Source organism: Bos indicus x Bos taurus, chromosome 2, assembly GCF_003369695.1.
Source record: "Bos indicus x Bos taurus breed Angus x Brahman F1 hybrid chromosome 2, Bos_hybrid_MaternalHap_v2.0, whole genome shotgun sequence".
Classification (NCBI taxonomy): Eukaryota; Metazoa; Chordata; class Mammalia; order Artiodactyla; family Bovidae; genus Bos; species Bos indicus x Bos taurus.
Genome location: NC_040077.1, coordinates 17,197,722 through 17,215,697, shown reverse-complemented (window position 1 = coordinate 17,215,697; position 17,976 = coordinate 17,197,722). Strand labels below are relative to the sequence as shown.

General features: G+C 35.6%; 1 protein-coding gene across 8 annotated transcripts in view; it reads right to left on the bottom strand.

The window, feature by feature from the left end:
- The window catches only part of ZNF385B (zinc finger protein 385B), a 368,588-nt gene that overhangs the window by 69,918 nt on the left and 280,694 nt on the right, over window positions 1-17,976 (bottom strand). For 5 of the 8 annotated variants that reach the window (XM_027556267.1, XM_027556295.1, XM_027556306.1 and 2 more), the window contains 2 exons: window positions 15,111-15,149; window positions 10,780-10,890 (listed from right to left, as the gene is read on the bottom strand). The exons of 1 other annotated variant lie outside the window; for it this stretch is intronic. In XM_027556267.1, coding sequence (XP_027412068.1) covers window positions 10,780-10,890; window positions 15,111-15,149 — 150 coding nt within the window. The remainder of the gene's footprint in view (window positions 1-10,779; window positions 10,891-15,110; window positions 15,150-17,976) is intronic. 2 more of the 8 variants (XM_027556278.1, XM_027556325.1) reach the window with 1 other exon arrangement.

Below are 17,976 nucleotides of genomic sequence, written 5' to 3'. Positions count from 1 at the left end.
ACACCAATACAGTATACTAACACATATATATGGAATTTAGAAAGATGATAATGAAAACCCTGTATGCAAGATAGCAAAAGAGACACAGATGTATAGAACAGTCTTTTGGACTCTGTGGGAGAGGGAGAGGGTGGGATGATTTGGGAGAATGGCATTGAAACATGTATAATATCATATAGGAAATGCATCACCAGTCCAGGTTTGATGCACGATACAGGATGCTTGGGGCTGGTACACTGAGATGACCCAGAGGGATGGTATGGGGAGGGAGGTGGGAGGGGGGTTCAGGATGGGGAACACGTGTATACCCGTGGCGGATTCATGTTGATGTATGGCAAAACCAATACAATATTGTAAAGTAATTAGCCTCCAATTAAAATAAATAAATTTATAATAATAAAAAAAAGAACCAGAAAAAAAAATAAAAGATTCTCTTTATTCTGATCTTCCTTTTATTTTCAGTGATGAATTTAAAATCAATTCTAAATGATCAAATGCCCATTTATAATAAGGTAGTTCTGAGAAAGGCTATAACATTTGGTAATGTTACAGGGCTAATTTAAGGCAATTAAAAAAATGCATAAGTAACTACTATATGCCTCCAAAAGGCTGACTAAATTTCTTAAAGAGCTTTCTTAAGCAGCAGCTATTGAAGCAAACTTTTAGTTCACTATGTTCCTTCTCCCTGTAACCACACTATATTTCTGTCATGTTGAAGCAAAAAATGTTCATCATTTTGGCAGCTCTGCCTACAAAGCGAGAATTACCTTCCCAAGCTCCTGAGATTTATGCTTTTAATTACCTACTATCTGCTTCACTACCCTCCACACCTTAGAATCAATAATAAATAGTCTTATTTATGGGAAAAATGTAAAATGTTTGACAAAAGCAGGCTATCATTTTCTAGACTTCCATTTGATGCTATCGATTCTTTGCATCGTCAGTACCTTCTTTCTTGACAGAATCACTTGGTTTTTCAAACTTATACAATTATTCATTTATCTAAAAATTTGTACTGTTTAGCAGCAGATGTAAACTTTACAACTAGCTTTCACTTTCCAACCCAGTAATGAGATTATCATTTCTTTATTTAATGACCAACTGCAGAGTTTAGTTTGCGTGTGACTTTCTCCAAATCCCTTCATCATAAACTCACTTTTTATGAGGACCAACTTCCATGGCTTATTTAATTTCTGAAGGGAAGGCCATTATTAGCATAGGTGAAACTTAGCAGGCTAAGTTCCAGTATTCTTAAAACTCTGCTGCTCACATTTTATCAGCATTGATTCTTAAAAGCACAATTAATGCCAAATGTATAGGAGTAAAGAGGGAGTTAGGAAGTCATCCAAAAAGCATTTTGAGGCAGAACAAGGATCACATTGGCTCTCCGTTCCACAAGCCAAAGTTATAGTGCACATAGCTCAGTAATGTTTTAAAAGAAAAATAAAACAAAACAAAACAAGAAAAGCTATACAGTCCTCACGTTTCTTCCTTTAGAGAGAAGCCAATTTCTCTTAATATTTGGGACAGTTCTATAATCGATGAACTTTATGTTGAATTTATGTCTTTTGGCATTTGACATCTTGAATTGTAATAGTAATAACTTCAAATAAAGTTGCTTCAAACAGCAAAAAAAAAAAAAAAAATGCAACAAGTTACACATATATACTTATATATAATTGTGTATACTCAGTTTATATGTGACTATATAAATATAGTATAAATTAATAGACTAAAGGAGCTGTTGTCCATCTCAAGGGCTTCAAGAGCGATGGAGTAGGTGTGCATGGGGAGCAGGCAGTGACCGTATACGTATGTCTGAGAGCGGGGAAGAGTTCAGTTGATCTGTGGACCTAACATATGCAGATATTTGTTGGACATGTCTGATGGTGGTGATGTGTATGCTACTTGCTCAGTTGTGTCTGACTCTGTGACCTCATGGACTGTAGCCTGCCAGGCTACTCTGTCCATGAAATTCTCCAGGCAAGAATACTGGAGTGGGTAGTCATTCCCTTCTCCAGGGGATCTTTCCAACCCAGGGATTGAACCCAGGTCTCCTGTACTGTAGGCGGATTCTTTACTGTCTGAGCTATCGAGGAAGGCCAGTGGTGATAAAGAGGGCCAAATATTAGAAAATGACTGTTCAAGGTTTTCCTTGACATATCAGTTATCAAAGGGCCTGAAAGTTCAGGAAATATAGGAAAAATTGTTTTAAACACTACACTGGTTGGAATTTAAATACTATGTTCAATACACTTTAAACAAAACTATCTTCTAGGCAGAAATGAACACAATTCTGTAAAGCAATTATCCTTTAATTAAAAAATAAATTAAAAAATATCTTTTAGGGGCTTTCCAAGTGAAAAGTGCCTCAGAATTTAAAGCAGTGAATCCAGTTATTAAACTTGAAAAAGCTTAATAAAGACATTATGTCCAGGAGAGAAGGAAAGAATAGTGCACTTGCACCTTTGTGCCAGAGAAGAGCTAGAGGAGAGGGAGAAAGCAAGAGAAGAGAGAATCCAGGAAGGAGGGACATGATGCAAAGAGAACATATTGTGATGAGCAAAGACAAACACGAATGACTGCGGACAGAATTTCTAGAGTTAAAACCAGAGCTAGGCAGCCAAGAGTGAAATGCAAGTTCCCTAGAAGAGCATTTTTCAAACAAAAAGCTTGATCCTTCAGAAAATTTAAGCAGGTGCCCTTGCAGTTGGGTGCTTATTCCGCTGTTGCTTCAGGAAAGGTCTTCCAAGAAGGTGTGTAAGGGGTTCCTATCTCCCTGCTGCTCTGACCTCCCAGGGAAGGAACCACAGCTGCTGTAGGGACTTGCTGCCTCCTGGCAGCTGGTGGAGAGATGCAGTAAGGCCTGGGGGCCAAAGGAGATGGAGGGTCAGCCAAGAGCACATGGAAAGGGCATTTATATGGGACCCAAAATTGTTGTTTTCTCCCTAATCTCATGACTGCTGAGATCCCTGCTGGATGACAGGGAATGCCAGGGCCTCCAGCAGAAAATACACTAAAGCCTCTTGAGTGGCAGATGGTGGATGGGGGCAGTTTGTTTATACAAGACGAGAATTTGTACTGTATTATATAAACTGCTAAAGAAATCAGGAAGTGGGCATAAGATTAAAATTTCAAAAAGAGATACAGGCAGAAAGGCCCAGGAGAGCATATTTAAATAACCTTGTCCAAATGAAAACTGCAAAATTGACAAAGATGCAAAATGCAGAGCAAAGAAGCATTGCAGATGTATCAGTTACACATGAACCAAGGGTGATTGTTGGATGACTGCATTTCCTGAAACCTCAGAGATATTTATAGTAAAGAATAAGCGAGTCAGGGCACTTACAGAAATGTTCACACGAACAGTTGGTCACCTTGCCATTTGAACTTTTGAGCAAATCCTTAACTTTCTGTCCATTTGTACCGTATCAGTCTAATGTAAATTAATGAAATGGCATAAGGTCATCTATCTCCTTATGACTTAAGACATGAGGAAAAAGAACGTAGCAAGGGAAAAGAGCCGTGGGCTAGAATGAGAGAGAGGAGATACTAGGTGATCAAAATCCGAAACAAAGACAAAAGCAACGCAAGTAAAAAATTAGAGGAGCCACAGGTAAAATTTGTATAAAAGTGCATGATAGATGATTTGATTTATAATTCTATTCAAAAAGTAATGCTGTAAATTTAAAAAGTCAAATAGTTTGCTTCAAATGAGTGGGGTTAGCAGTTAGGGACCCTGCATCTCATGCTTAATCAATTGTGATGTTAATGCTGAGTACCAAAATTTCAGGGTCAGTTCCTGAATTAGAGTACATAAAACTTGATTAAAAAGACCATTATGCTCTCATTTTGATTTGCCCATGAAGTATAAAGGGCTCAGTCACATGTTTAGGGTATTTATGATTAACTCTGCTCTGAGATAACAACAATAAAAGAAGATCATCTCTATTTTTAAGCATTCAAGAGTATTAAGTTGCCTTGATTTTATGTGAAAATCTCTTTAAGGGTCAGTTTTCTTTATCCTTCTGCTACTATTCTCTAAGAAGTTAAAATTAATATGAAAATTAGAAATTATTTGGGATCTGCCAGCTTTCAACCTAGCCAAAATAGAAATGTCGGCCTCAAAAATATTTTAAAAGCTTTTGTTGAAAGTTCTAGTTTCTTGCTTTTTGTATGAAAACCGAAAATCCAATAATTTTGAGAGTCTTTTTAAAAACTGACTATGGAACATATGGAAGACCTATTTCCCTGGCAAGGCTTAACTCTAGAAACATATTTCCCAGCTAATGGGAATGATTCAGATTTAAGCTTATCAATTTATAGCCACACTAGAGTTGCAGTGTACTTGTTCACTGGAGAAGAAGGGAGCATTCAAGCCCAGGACGATTTCATTCAGTGCTCAGCCTAAACCATGTTACACAGGGAAAAGGTGGTCAAGAAGAAACAGGGATGTGGGTGACGTACACATTTGAGCCAACGTCTAGGACTCAGTTGGAAAGACATATTATTCCTGGACTGCAACACCTGCCCCTTGGCAAAGTTAATGGTGTCAATTTGCAAAGGTTCACTTGGGAAATGTTTGTGATTAATGCTTGTTCATCTGCATAATGCTGTATTGTGTAAATAAAGCTGTAGCATTTTGCTTTCCAACAGTGGAGTTCTACCGAGATGATAAAAGCTGAACAAAGGGGGTTACTGGACACTTAAACTAGGTCACATTGAATTTTTATGCATGAAGTCTGCCCTGCTACAGTTTATATGGGTAACGGAGAATGGCAGAATGCAGTCTGTTTAACTGTGCAAATCTGCCTTCCAGATTTTTCAATAAACATATTTTCTACACTGAAGAGGAAAGCCAATTCAGTCTTAGGCTGATTTAGAAATGTTATTAAAGAAAATAAGGACGAGCATCTTCTTAATTCTTACATTAAAATGTAAATAGGGTAATTATAAAATAATAAACTCTCCCCCAAATAAAGAACGCTCAGTTTCAGAGCTCAGTTATGCAGATTATAGCACCATTACTAAACACTGAGAACATGTATATGTCACACTTGTGAATTTGCCATCCAGACTTTGTGGCTTTCCTGCCCAGAGTCTAAGCATGACTCAGAAATTTACTTTCATTCTCCATTATCAACAAAGCTTTAGTGATGACAAGAAAGCCAGTGGTCACGTGCTCATGAGTACATCTGTCCATGTCTCTGTTAGTAAATACAAAGAAAATTACTGACATTGAGTGAAGGTCATGTCAAAGACGAATCTGCTCCCAGAGCAATTCTAGGCTGTAGAAAGAAGACTGACATACCTCCCCTCACTCAACCCATGACACAAATAACAAATAAAGTGCATAGTCATTCTTTCTAGGTCTTAGCCATTCTACCTGTAAGATGGAAGTGTTTAAACCCCATCCTTCTAAAGAAATACCATGAAATGATTTTCAATCATTGTGCTGGAATGATCCTCTCAAAGACCATGTAGTCCATTTTAGGTTATGTTACAGAGGAGGAAACTGAGGCACACAGTGGTGAAATGGTTTATCAAAGTTCAAAGTTAGGGGTTAAATCACATTCAAGGACTCTTAATTCCATGTTTTACACTGTGCAGCCTTTCTATGTATAGAATAATGAACATATAGAGCTGAAAACTCAGAACATGTTCTGAGAGGATCCAATAAGGTTAATCCTTGAAAGCTTTCATGCACCCTGTTTACTAGCAAAAGTTGCTGTTGGATTCTGGAGTCTAGTATGTATGCTGTGCTGTGCTTAGTCACGTCTGACTCTTTGCGACCCCACTGACTGTGGCCCACCAGGCTCCTCTGTCCATGGGGATTCTCCAGGTAAGAATACTGGAGTGGATAGCCGTATCCTCCTCCAGGGATTCTTCCCAACCCAGGGATCAAACCCAGGTCTCCCGCATTGCAGGCAATTCTTTACCATCTGAGTCACCAGGGAAGCCCAAGAATACTGTATGGGGTAGCCTATCCCTTATCCAGGGGATCTTCCCAACCCAGGAGTCAAACTGGGATCTCCTGAATCACAGCCGGATTCTTTACCAGCTGAGCTACCAGGGAAGCCCCTAGTATGTATAGTGTTTGGCGTAAAATAAAATAGGAGCACAGTAAGTGCTAAGAAAATGAGTTAATTTTTAAGGCAACATAAGATAATGGGAGAGTTGTGGACTTATAGGCAAGATACCCAAATTTGTATACTAGCATGCTATGCTAAATCGCTTCAGTTGTGTCCAACTCTTTGTGTCCCCATGGACAGTAGTCTGCCAGGCTCCTCTGTCCATGAGATTCTCCAGGCAAGAAAACTGGACTGTGTTGCCATTTTCTTCTTCAGGGTATCTTCCTGACCCAGGGATCGAACCCACGTCTCTTTTGAAGATCTGCCATTTATTGGTTATGAAAATCTATGTTAACTCCAAAGATAAGAAAAAACCTAAGTGTCCACCAGGAAGGGACTAGTTAAAGAAACCATGGAACATCTACACATAGACTACTGTATCAGTATTCTATCGCTGTTGTAGAAAATTACCACAAACTCAGTGACTTAAACAACACATATTTATTATCTTACAGTTCTTGAGGTTGGAAGTCCAACATGGGTTTCATTGGGCTGAAACCAAGGTGTCAGCAGGACTGCATTCTCTTTTGGAGGCTCTGAGTCAATTTCCTTGACTTTTCACTTCTAGAAACTTTCCACATTCCTTGGCATGTGGTCCCTTTTTTCACCTTCAAACAAACAATGGCCACTCAATTTGTTCTTATATCGTGTCACTCTAACCTTTTATTTTGCCTCCCTCTTCTATCTTTAAGGGCCTTTGGGCCTGTGGGATAATCCAGGACAGTTATTTTCAGGTCAGCTGATTAGTGCTCTTAATTCCATTTACTACCTTAATTCCCCTTTGCCTTACAAAGTAATATAGTAAGAGAGTCCAGAGACTAGGATGTGGACATCTTTGCCTATCACACCTATGAAAAAACAGTGAGGGGGCTTGCTAGGTTCTGATAGGGAAAATTCTCTAGGATATATTGTTATGTTAAAAAAAATGCAAGGTAAAAGTAAAGCATAAATAGTATACTATCTTGTATGTATAAAAGGAAGGAGATTGAGTATATATTCATATTTGATTATATCTGCATAAACAAACCCAGGAAAGATAGGCAAGAAATACTAATGTAGTTATGATAGACAGAGAGAGAAAGGCATGGAGAGTGGGAGGATGGGAATAGGATGAAACAATATTCTTCAATGATTCTTTTAAAATTTCTTTTCTTTTTGGACCACATAAATAAATGTTTTCTTTTTTTTAATTCAAGGGATTCATAATTGCAAAAGTTTTTACTATTCGCTTGATAGTTAAAACATTTTACTTTGAGCAGCCTATCATCAACCTTTTAATTTTTCTCTTGTTAAATGAATACTTCTAACAGGCAGATCCTCATTTGTCAGTGACTTTGTATTAAACAGTTCTCCAACATGACAATCATGAGTTCATGAAAATCTGAATCTTTTGCAAGATTTTTGCAATTTTACTTTACAATCTCTTTGCTTTGTATTATGAGATGCTTCAAAATCTGGCATCACTGCAGTGGGAATGCTAGAATTAAATATGGAGCATGTCTTCACCTGGGCGTTCATTTTGTCAGTGGTCAGTTAAGTAGTGAACATTTTCATTTTATATTTGTAAAGTTACAAAGATGTTAATTTCCCTACATGGCTACATAAATTTGGATAATAACTGGGCAAAAATGTTAAATATACTTGGATCTATTTTCAGTATTTCTTGTTCCATCTTTTCTTTAAAAAATTCTTTTAATTATTATACCTTAAATCTAGTAGCAATATTGTAGTTTAATATATCTGGTAGGTATGTTTCTATAGTTAGTCTTCAATTTACAAAATATTTCATGACTCCTATCACATTGATTTTGTTCTCCTAGTCAGGTTTACTGAGGTATACTTTACATACAGTAAAATTCTTTTTAGGTATTGAGTTCTATGAGTTTTGAAGAAAAAAACAAAACAAAACAAAACAGTTTTGTAATGACCACAGCAACGAAGATTTAGAGTATTTCCATCACCCCAAAAAATTCTCTCATGCCCCTTGGTGATGAATTTCTCAACCCCAACTTCAGTCCCTATTAATTATGGGTCGGATTTCTGTCCCCACAGTTTTGTCTTTTGCAAAAGTTATATAAGTGTAACCATACAGTGTATCGTTTTTGTGTGTAACTTATTTTATTTAGCATACTGCCTTTGAAATTCATCCACACTGTGGGAGGCATTGGTATATAACTTCTTTCACTGCTGAGTCCATTGTAGGGCTATATTTTAGTTTATTTCATCATCAGTTGATAGACATTAGGATCAATTTCAGTTTGGGGCAATTATGAATAAAGCTCCTATGAAGTGAAGTCGCTCAGTCGTGTCCAACTCTTTGCGACCCCATGGACTGTAGCCTACCAGGCTCCATCCATGAGATTTTCCAGGCAAGAATACTGGAGCGAGTTGCCATTTCCTTCTCCAGAGGATCTTTCCGACCCAGGGATCGAACCCGGGTCTCCCACATTGCAGGCAGACTTACCATCTGAGCCACCTGTTTTCATTTCTCTTGGATAAATTCCTCGAAGTGGGATTGATGGGCTGTATGAGAAATGTATCTATCACTTTATAAAAATTCTTATAAATAGCCATCAAACTGTTTTCTAAAGGATCTGCACTATCTTTTATTTCCAACAACAGTTAATGAGAGTTCCAGTTGGTCCTCATTTTTGCATTTGGTAATATCAATTGGTTTAATTTTTATCATTTTAATAAGTATTAAGTATTTAATAAGTATTAAGTATTTAATAAATATTAAGTATTTAATAAGTATTAAGTATTAAGTATTAAGTATCTGATTGTGGTCTGCTTCCCTAACAGCTAATGATGTTGAGAATTGTTTTGCATATTTATCTGTCATGGTAAAGTGCTTATTTAAATCTTTTGCCCATTTATTATTTATTATTGAATTGTAAGTTATTTAAATATCTGCATACAAGACATGTGTCTTACAAATATTGTCTCTCAGTCTGTAGTTTTTCTTTTCAATTTCTTAACAGTTTAATAGTGTCATTTGAAGAGGAGACATTTTTAATTTTGATGAAGTCCAATAATGAGCATTTTTATAATTCACATTTTTTATTTCATATTTTTTTAGACAAAGAAGGTCTAAAGGTCACATAAGTTTTCTCATTTTTTTTCTAGAAGTTTTATAGTTTTAAGTTTATAGTTATGCATATGATCTATTTGAATTAATTTTTGTATTTTGTGGGAAATAGCACACAAGGTTCTTTTTTAAAAATTTACATGTAGATATCCAATTGCACTATTTGTTGCAAAGACTGACCTTTCTCCATTGAACTATCTTTGCAACTTTGTTGAAGATCAACTGACTGTACAGGTGTGGGTCTATTTTGTTCTATTGATCAATGTGTCTACTACTCTTTCACCAATAATATGGTCTTGATTACTATAGATTTTATGGTAAGTATTAAAATCAAAAAGTATAAGTACTCAAACTTTGCTCTTTCCTAAAAAACATTTTGACTATCATAGGCCTTTTCTGTTACATTTAAGAAATGTCTTCGTATTTTCTACGAAAAAAGCCTTCTAGGATTTTTATCGAAGTTGTGTTAGGTGTATGGATCAATAGGGGAAGACATGACATCTTAACAATACCGAGATTTTCTAGTGAATTGGTACTATATATCTCTCAATTTATTTGGGAACATTTTAATTCTTGAATATGGAATTTGAGAAAGATTTTATCAGGTGCCAAAAAAATTCATTGGAGTTTTGGTTGAAATTTCATTAAATATACTTTTATAAGTCATGATAGGCATATCTCCTCTTTTCCAATGACTGTAATTTTCATTATGTTTCCTAAATAGAATTATGAAAATATCATTTACTGGTACATGCAAAGAAAGGTATTTACTATTTTAGTATTTTTGAAACTCATGAATCTGATAACATACTCTTTGCAAAATAACTTTGATGGTAAAATATCTTGGGAAAAACCACATATAATATATAGTTGCCAGATTCAGATTTGCATTGGTCATTGGCTTTACTTGATAATTGAATATTATAAACATTCTAATATTATTTATTGTGATATTGTTATTTTATTTCTACATTCTAAAATTGACTTTCAAAAAATATTAATGTGTATCTTTTTATTATCTTTTTTTAAAACAGGATGGTTATGCTTGCCAGATAAGATAATTTACAAAGCTCTCCCTGTATTTCTATCTTCCCAGAAAATATAAACTGTGCAATAAATTATTCTTTCCGGTGTTTAATATGATTTGGCACACACACTTAAATGTGATACTTGCTATCAAGAATAATAACAATGGTTTTCTTCAACATTCATTGCAGTTTTTCATATTTTCATTGCATTTTAAACTTTTAAAAAATATTTTCTGCTATTCAAGTATTTCTGAAAAGTAAATATAACTGGTAGAATTAAGTATAAAATGATACAGATGAGACTGATTGCATAGAGAAATCCTTGATTTTTGATATTAGCCACTCTGTGGTTCAAGTTTCTAATGTTGAATCTGAATCCCTTTAAAATCGAGCACACTGAAATAAATGGGCCACCGACAGCCCACAATAAATGTGCTTCTAGAGAATACATAATATGAAGAGATGTACATGTTCAGAACAATCAGACTCCAAGCTGACAGACTACAGAGAGCAATGAAAAGGTGATACTCACATCCGAGTTAAAGCGAAGCTGACAGACATTACAAGAAATAACTTGTTTCTTCTTTGGGGGAATGGACACTCCAAATGTGTGGTTAATGACTGCTTTTTGCACAGGATCCATCTGAGGAGCAAATGACAAAACAGTCAATTTATAGCTTCAAAGGACAGACAATAGTGTGTACAAGTAAAAGTAGCTGTATTATTCCTTGAGGTTTTTATCTTTTAGTTCCCAAACAAGGATCATAAAGAATCTCATTCATTAGTAATATGCTTATTTCCAAGAATTAAAAGCAAAAAAAAATTTTTTTTCAAATAAAAACACACATAAAACAATCACAGGAGAATCACATTTCAAGATATCTTATATTTATATAAGAAACCTTGAAAAATCTTAAAAGATTAATAGAACGAGAAAACTTAAGATCCAAATATCAGGGTTAAAATTAACTTGTTAATGTTTTCTCTATGTGAGGTAATAATACTTAAGATGGTCTGAAATGACCTCAGTGATGACTGTTACAGATATATTTAAATTTCTTAATTTTCTATCTGTGGTAAAGTCATAAATGATAGACATATTGCAGACAATTAGACAAATGTTGATCTTTATTTTAAAATAATTTATTATTGTTTATGGACTCTAGATATTCATTTTACTGGAAACGCATGCTACTCAAATGTCCATAACAGAATGGTTAAGATGCAACACTTGTTTAAATATTCAAGGAAAGTTCTGACTTACAGCTTGTGACTTTGCTCTCTTTGGTTTGCATGTACCATACACAGATAGAGAAATATGCAATGATAGTGTAGAAAAAGCATGGCACAAAGCCATGAAAATACTTGGAAAAAGAAAGAACACTATCTGCAGAGCCTATAAAAAGAAATGCAGCAGTGATTCTCCTGTGTACTCCAGATAATAATCCAGCATTAACGTCAGACAACTGGCAGTTCAAAAAACAATGCGGATGATGAACAAAGCATAACTTATCAACAGATGTAATGTGAACAAAGACAGATCTACTGATACCATCATCTAGGAAATCTCCAGAGGTTAGAGCTTAGGCCTGGATTAGTTGATGATATTTGGTAGAAAGGAAAAATGAATGCTATCCCTGATGAGGACCATAAATCAACCAAGTGTACAATTAGCAATTAGAAGAACTTAAATTCATTAGAAAGGAGAGTGGAACACAGATTTATTGAACAGTACAGCAAAGTAGGTTTTTTTTTTTTTTTTTTGCTACAAGTTTAGGATAATGTATTCCTACTATAAAGATAAGTTATATGCTTTGAAACACTTAAAAATTCAAAGAAGAGAGTAATAGAATTATTTTATACCTTGACTGAAGTGATGGTTACACAAACTTATACATGTATGGAAATTTACAGGACTGTGGGCATTCTCCAAAAGTCAATTTTATTTATGATAACTTAAAAAGTGAAAGAGGAAAAAAAACTGTTAAGAGTATTACATTTAACTATTTAATGTAAAATATCATTACTGGAAAATCTGGAGATTTGTTTCGCTCAAGGTTGTAGCAAAATTGATTGTATTAAAATTCATTTAACAAGAATTAAAAAAAAAAACCTTCTATAGGCAAAAATCTCAAAATATCAGAAAATTAAACCCTAGTCCACTTCCTTAGTATACTCACAGTATAAATACTTAAGTCTCATCAATTTGCAAAACATGAACCTGTAACTTTCTGATTATTACTGCTGCCGCTGCTAAGTCGCTGCAGTTGTGTCTGACTCTGTGAGACTCCATAGAGGGCCTCCTACCAGGCTCCTCTGTGCCTGGGATTCTCCAGGCAAGAACACTGGACTGGGTTGCCATTTCCTTCTCCAATGCATGAAAGTGGAAAGTGAAAGGGAAGTCGCTCAGTCGTGTCGGACTTCTCACAACCACATGGACTGCAGCCTATCAGGCTCCTCCGTCCATGGGATTTTCCAGGCAAGAGTACTGGAGTGGGGTGCCATTGCCTTTTCTGGGCAAAACAGTTTTAGACAGGCTTAAAAATAAAACAGCCGATCTTTATTGGCAGGATGGAAAACTTTGCACTATTTTGCAAAGCTAAAACAGTAAGATAATTTTATTGAGATATTTTCTGTTCTAAGGTTCTAAAAAATACATCTAGTGACATGTAAACTATCTAGAATAAAACAATATGAATATTTCCTAAACACATTTTCCTTTCATCATTTTTGTAATATGCCTATACTATTATATATATTATTATTCTAACATTTTTCTTTAAATCATATTAAAATAGACTTTAAGAATGCAGCAATGATACTTATGAAATCATAGTTTCACTTCAAAAAATATATTGAAAGTTAAAAATTAAAACTTCCATCATCTAAAATAAATCTGCACATCCTAGTGGTTCCCATACTTCAATATAGAAACATAGACAAAAGATACATCTACAAAAACCTAGTTTCAAATTTTTAGTAAAACAAGATATCTGTTGAGATTTCCAATACAACCTTGGACATAAACATTCCCTTTCAATTTTTGAAACTGTTAGCTGCCTACATAATTTTTCAAGTAACTCCTAATACAAGTGCATTCTACTCAAATTTCATATTTATACCCTATAACCTGAAAATACTGTTTATGTTCCCAAGGCTGAGTGCTCTCTTCCTGAAAGGTGAGTTGTGGCTAAGCACTCCCATATAAAGGCAGGTGAGCTTCCACCCATCTGTTTCATGAGAAGCAAACTAAAGAGGTTCCTTCAAGAAATTCTTAGTTAGAATCGACTTCTCTACTTTATACATGGAATTTGCTCGATTCCTTTGCATCTGTCATTAACTCTGGCTTTCTTGTCATCCTTTGAATGGCTTAACTGCTAATCACATGAAAATTGTATCTTTCATATTTCTCACTTGGAACAAATTTTCTCTATTTTCCACTTGATTCTCTATTTTGTTATAGGTATTTCAAGAAAAGGTCCACTTTTTTTTTTTTCTGTCTCAATCTTGTTTCTTTCCCCCTGTTTATCACAGAATTCTATAATTATATTTCTTATTCATATGTCACTTGGGAGGACATAATTTAGTTGAAAGAAGACTTTAAACCGTATAAGAAAGAAGCTTGCCAATTCATCCGATATTTTGAAACAGACACTGCTTATCAGATATTTTCAGTATTTGCCATTTGAAGGGCTATCGGTTGTGCTAGTAGTAAAGAATCTGTCTGCCAATGCAGGAGACGTAAGAGATTCAGGTTTGATCCCTGAGTAGAGAAGATCCCCTGGAGAAGGAAATGGCAACCCACTCCAGCATTCATGCCTGTAAAATCCCATAGAGAGGAGTGTGGCGGGCTACAGTCCATGGGGTTGCAAAGAGTCAGACACAGCTGAAGTGACTTAGCACGAAGTAACTACAAATATCTGGGTCATTTCAGCAGGATCCAGACTTAGCAACAACATAGAAAATGCTTTTACATCTTTCTTTCTTTAAAGTATAGAGTAGTAAAATCCTGAATTTTTTCTTGTAGTATTCCTAAAATACTTTAAAATTTAGGTAAAAATAATAACTATAATGTTAATTTATATCAACTTAAATGTTTTCTTCCCCTAATGCAAATTCATTTCTCTCTAATCATAGTGATTTGTCCTTAGTCCCAGTCATGTTCGACTCGTTGTGACCCCATGGACTGTAGCCCAACAGGCTCCTCTATCCTTGGGGATTCTCCAGGCAAGAATACTGGAGTGGGTTGCCATGCCCTCCTCCAGGGGATCTTCCCAACCCAGGGATACAACCCAGATCTCCTGCATTGCAGGTGGATTCTTAACTGTCTTAGCCACCAGAGATATTTCATATTTCATAAAGAGATATGTATAACTAAATCAATGGCAAGTCTTTTATCCAATCAATTTTCAAGATGAATAAAACAATCAGGCTGAATAAAAACATTCTCATAAATCATAAAATATGATAAATGAAAATGATTCAATTTAGTATAGTCAATACTATATATCTATATCATAATCATTTCATATGTAGAGTACTCAGGAAAATTATTTAAGGTACTGAAATTATAAAACAAACTCTTATTTTTAAAGATTCAATTGGATTTCATACACATTTGATTATTAAAAATGCACAAATGTTTTCAAACACCTTTATTAAAATGTTTACATCGCTTTTAAATGAACAAATGCCTTGTTAAATACTCATTAAATTAGCTCATGTTAGTTCATTTTGCACAAGAAAACTGTCTGTGAATTGAGAAGACTGATTCACTGGTAAACAGTACTAAAAAGAGCTTTTCTAGAGGAAAAAAAAAAAACAACAAACTACCACATAGCTCTAGCTCCCAATATTCCTTACCTGGCAGAATTTATTGGTCCCAAATAAGCCTCTTCTTTTCTAAAAGAGTAAAAGTCAGAAGTAGTCATCTGGAATTTTGAGGCTAGCAAGCATATTCACATGAAATTAAAAAAAAAATCCATTTGCTTTGCTCATCTCTGATTAAAAAGTCTGAAATACGTACTAACTAAAAAGCAGCAAGAGTTAGCACTTGCCACTTTTTATAATGAAAGTCATGCAGAAATGAAAAGTAAAACCTATTAGTGCAATTAACTGGTAGGCAATAAAAATGAAAAATTGGGTTGTGGCTGTTGCCAGGAATTGAGGAGATAACTGGAGGGTATGTATGGACAAATTAACCATTTTATTACAGTACTTATAAAAGGAATTCATGAAGCTAGTCTTATCACACCATCTATTATATTTTCAATATCAAAATAAGAATAAACAGGCATCTTTGGGGGTATTCACAAAGTTTATGGAACTACAAATCTGTATTTGTATGAGTTCTTTTTTAAAAGATCATTACTTTCACTGATTATTCCAAAAAGTAATTTATATCCACACAGTGTAAGCAATCATATAAAAACACATGCAGTTGCAAATAAAACCTAGCCAAGGGGAAAAAAACACACCACAGCACTTCACTAAAGGCAGGATGAAGTCTAGGGGAGGGCAAAGAAGCCAGGGTAGGGAAGACATGAACAAATAACTTAGTACTAGATGACATTTACATTCGAGATAATTTTCCTGGGTGGAATTTTAGGCAAATAAAATAAAATTACAAACCTTTCACCTATCTCAATAATTTTCAAGGGGATGAAGTTCAAATTGTATGAACTTACAATGAGTCTTACAATGACTTCACTGGCCATCACATGGGGCTGGGTAGGGAAGCAAACCAAGCACTACTTAAATAGCAAAAAAGACTGCTCAAGAATTATACCAGGGTTTCTCATATGTGGCTGGGTATCCATACTATTCTTGAAGATGAGGACATTTCATCTTAAACGTAGCTAACTGCTTTAACCTATGTTCTATGAAGCATTTGGTAACCATTTATACAGTCTAGCAGGCAATACTAGCTTTCCTACTAAACAGGAGCAGAAATCAGGTTTTTGACTTTAAAAAGTTAAAGATCAGTCATTCAACAAACATTCTGGAGGTCTAATATGTTCCAGATGTTGTCCCAAATTAGATGGGGTAGGATGAGTCAAACCCAAGAAAGGACATTGTAAAAATGAAAAAGGGTGATGATTAAGCAAATCAACAAGGCAAGAGAAGGCCCATGAAGGTCTGTCCCCTCTTGCTCCACCCTGACTTTGAACTTTTTCCCCCTTTTCTGATTTTCTCACACTTTAAGCATCCAGGATCCTCCCTTTAACAGTGACATAAATGTGTTTATACTCCTGCTCTATTTGCCTTTTAATTTTTTTCTCTAAGCTGTTATCCTGGAGAAGGGAATGGCAGCCCACTTCAATATTCTTGCCTGGAGAATCCCATGGATAGAGGAGCCTGGCGGGCTTCAGTCCATGAGGTCACAAAGAGTCGGACACGACTGCATGACTAATACTTTAAGCTGTAATAATAATAATAAACATCTTAATAAGAGCAGGTTAGATTTACAGAACTCTTAGCATGTGCCAGGAACTCTACTGAGGGATTATCTCGTGCAGTCACCACCATCATGTGAGACAGATATCACTGTTACCCTCCTTTTACAAATGAGGAATCTGAAGCTTTGAGAAGCTTAATAACTGGTCGCCCTTGAGTTTGTAGGTTTGAAGTCAGGATTCAAACTCAGGCAGGAGTCTCTCCCCCTACTCTTCCCCGCTAACGGACCACCAAGCAGGGTTATGGATATCGTGTGTAGCACTGCTCTAGGAGGTAAGATTTGTGAAGAAAGGAGGAGTGTTTCTAGAATTCCCTGCAGCCCAGACAAGCTACACAGAAGGCCTGCTTGGTGTTCAAGTAAGTTTCCTGGAGAAGTGAGTCTCAGTCTTCTTCTTTCTGACCAATATATGCCTTTCTAAGGACGAGCCCATTTCTTCTTGGGCTACTTCAGGAAATCCATAAATGAAAATTGGGGCTGCCCTGTTCTCTTTCCCCATTGTAACTGTTGGGCTTGCATACAGAAAAAAAAAATAAAGTTCCAGAAATACTTAGAGATTACACAGAGCAGGTGATGGCCATCCTTTGCACCTGTCCTTGATTTACTACAAAGCAGACCTCAGCTACTAAATCCTTGTGAGTTACAGCTTTCCAGAAGTTTGGCAAAGGATCAGTTTTTTAATCGCAATATTGTCAAATTACAGGAGCACAAAAAGAATGACTATTTTTCATCCTTTCCTTTTCCATTATTGGATTTATGGAAAAGAATGAGACAATAGGGTCTCATTAGAACTTCAAATATTCAGGAACTGACACTTCTAAAAGAAATAGCTTATGTCACTGAAGAGCAATTTATTTCTATGAAGTTACTACAAAAAAGGTTTTGCCTTTTATATTTAAATACTCTGACCATATGCCTTTATTATTACTGTTTTACTTGTTTCAAATCCTTAAAAACTTAAATAGAAACAAAGCAGACACAACTACTGTAAGACAAATTCCTTTTCTCAAAGATCAGGAAATACAAACACATCATTGGCAGCCTTATTTCAACTCCACAACTCAGTACTGCTTTGGATTTCAAATCAGAAGTCTCAGTAAAAATAAGCCCCATGGCACAGCATGCTGTGAGACCTGCATTTTTGCATTTGGGATGTGTAACAGTTGAGACTTGCCGTCCTGTCACTGCTTCTCCTGCCCAGAGCATCCTGACGGGTCCACCTGAATGCCATCAGTGTCACTGGGAGGAACACAAATGGCACACCGCACTCTCCCC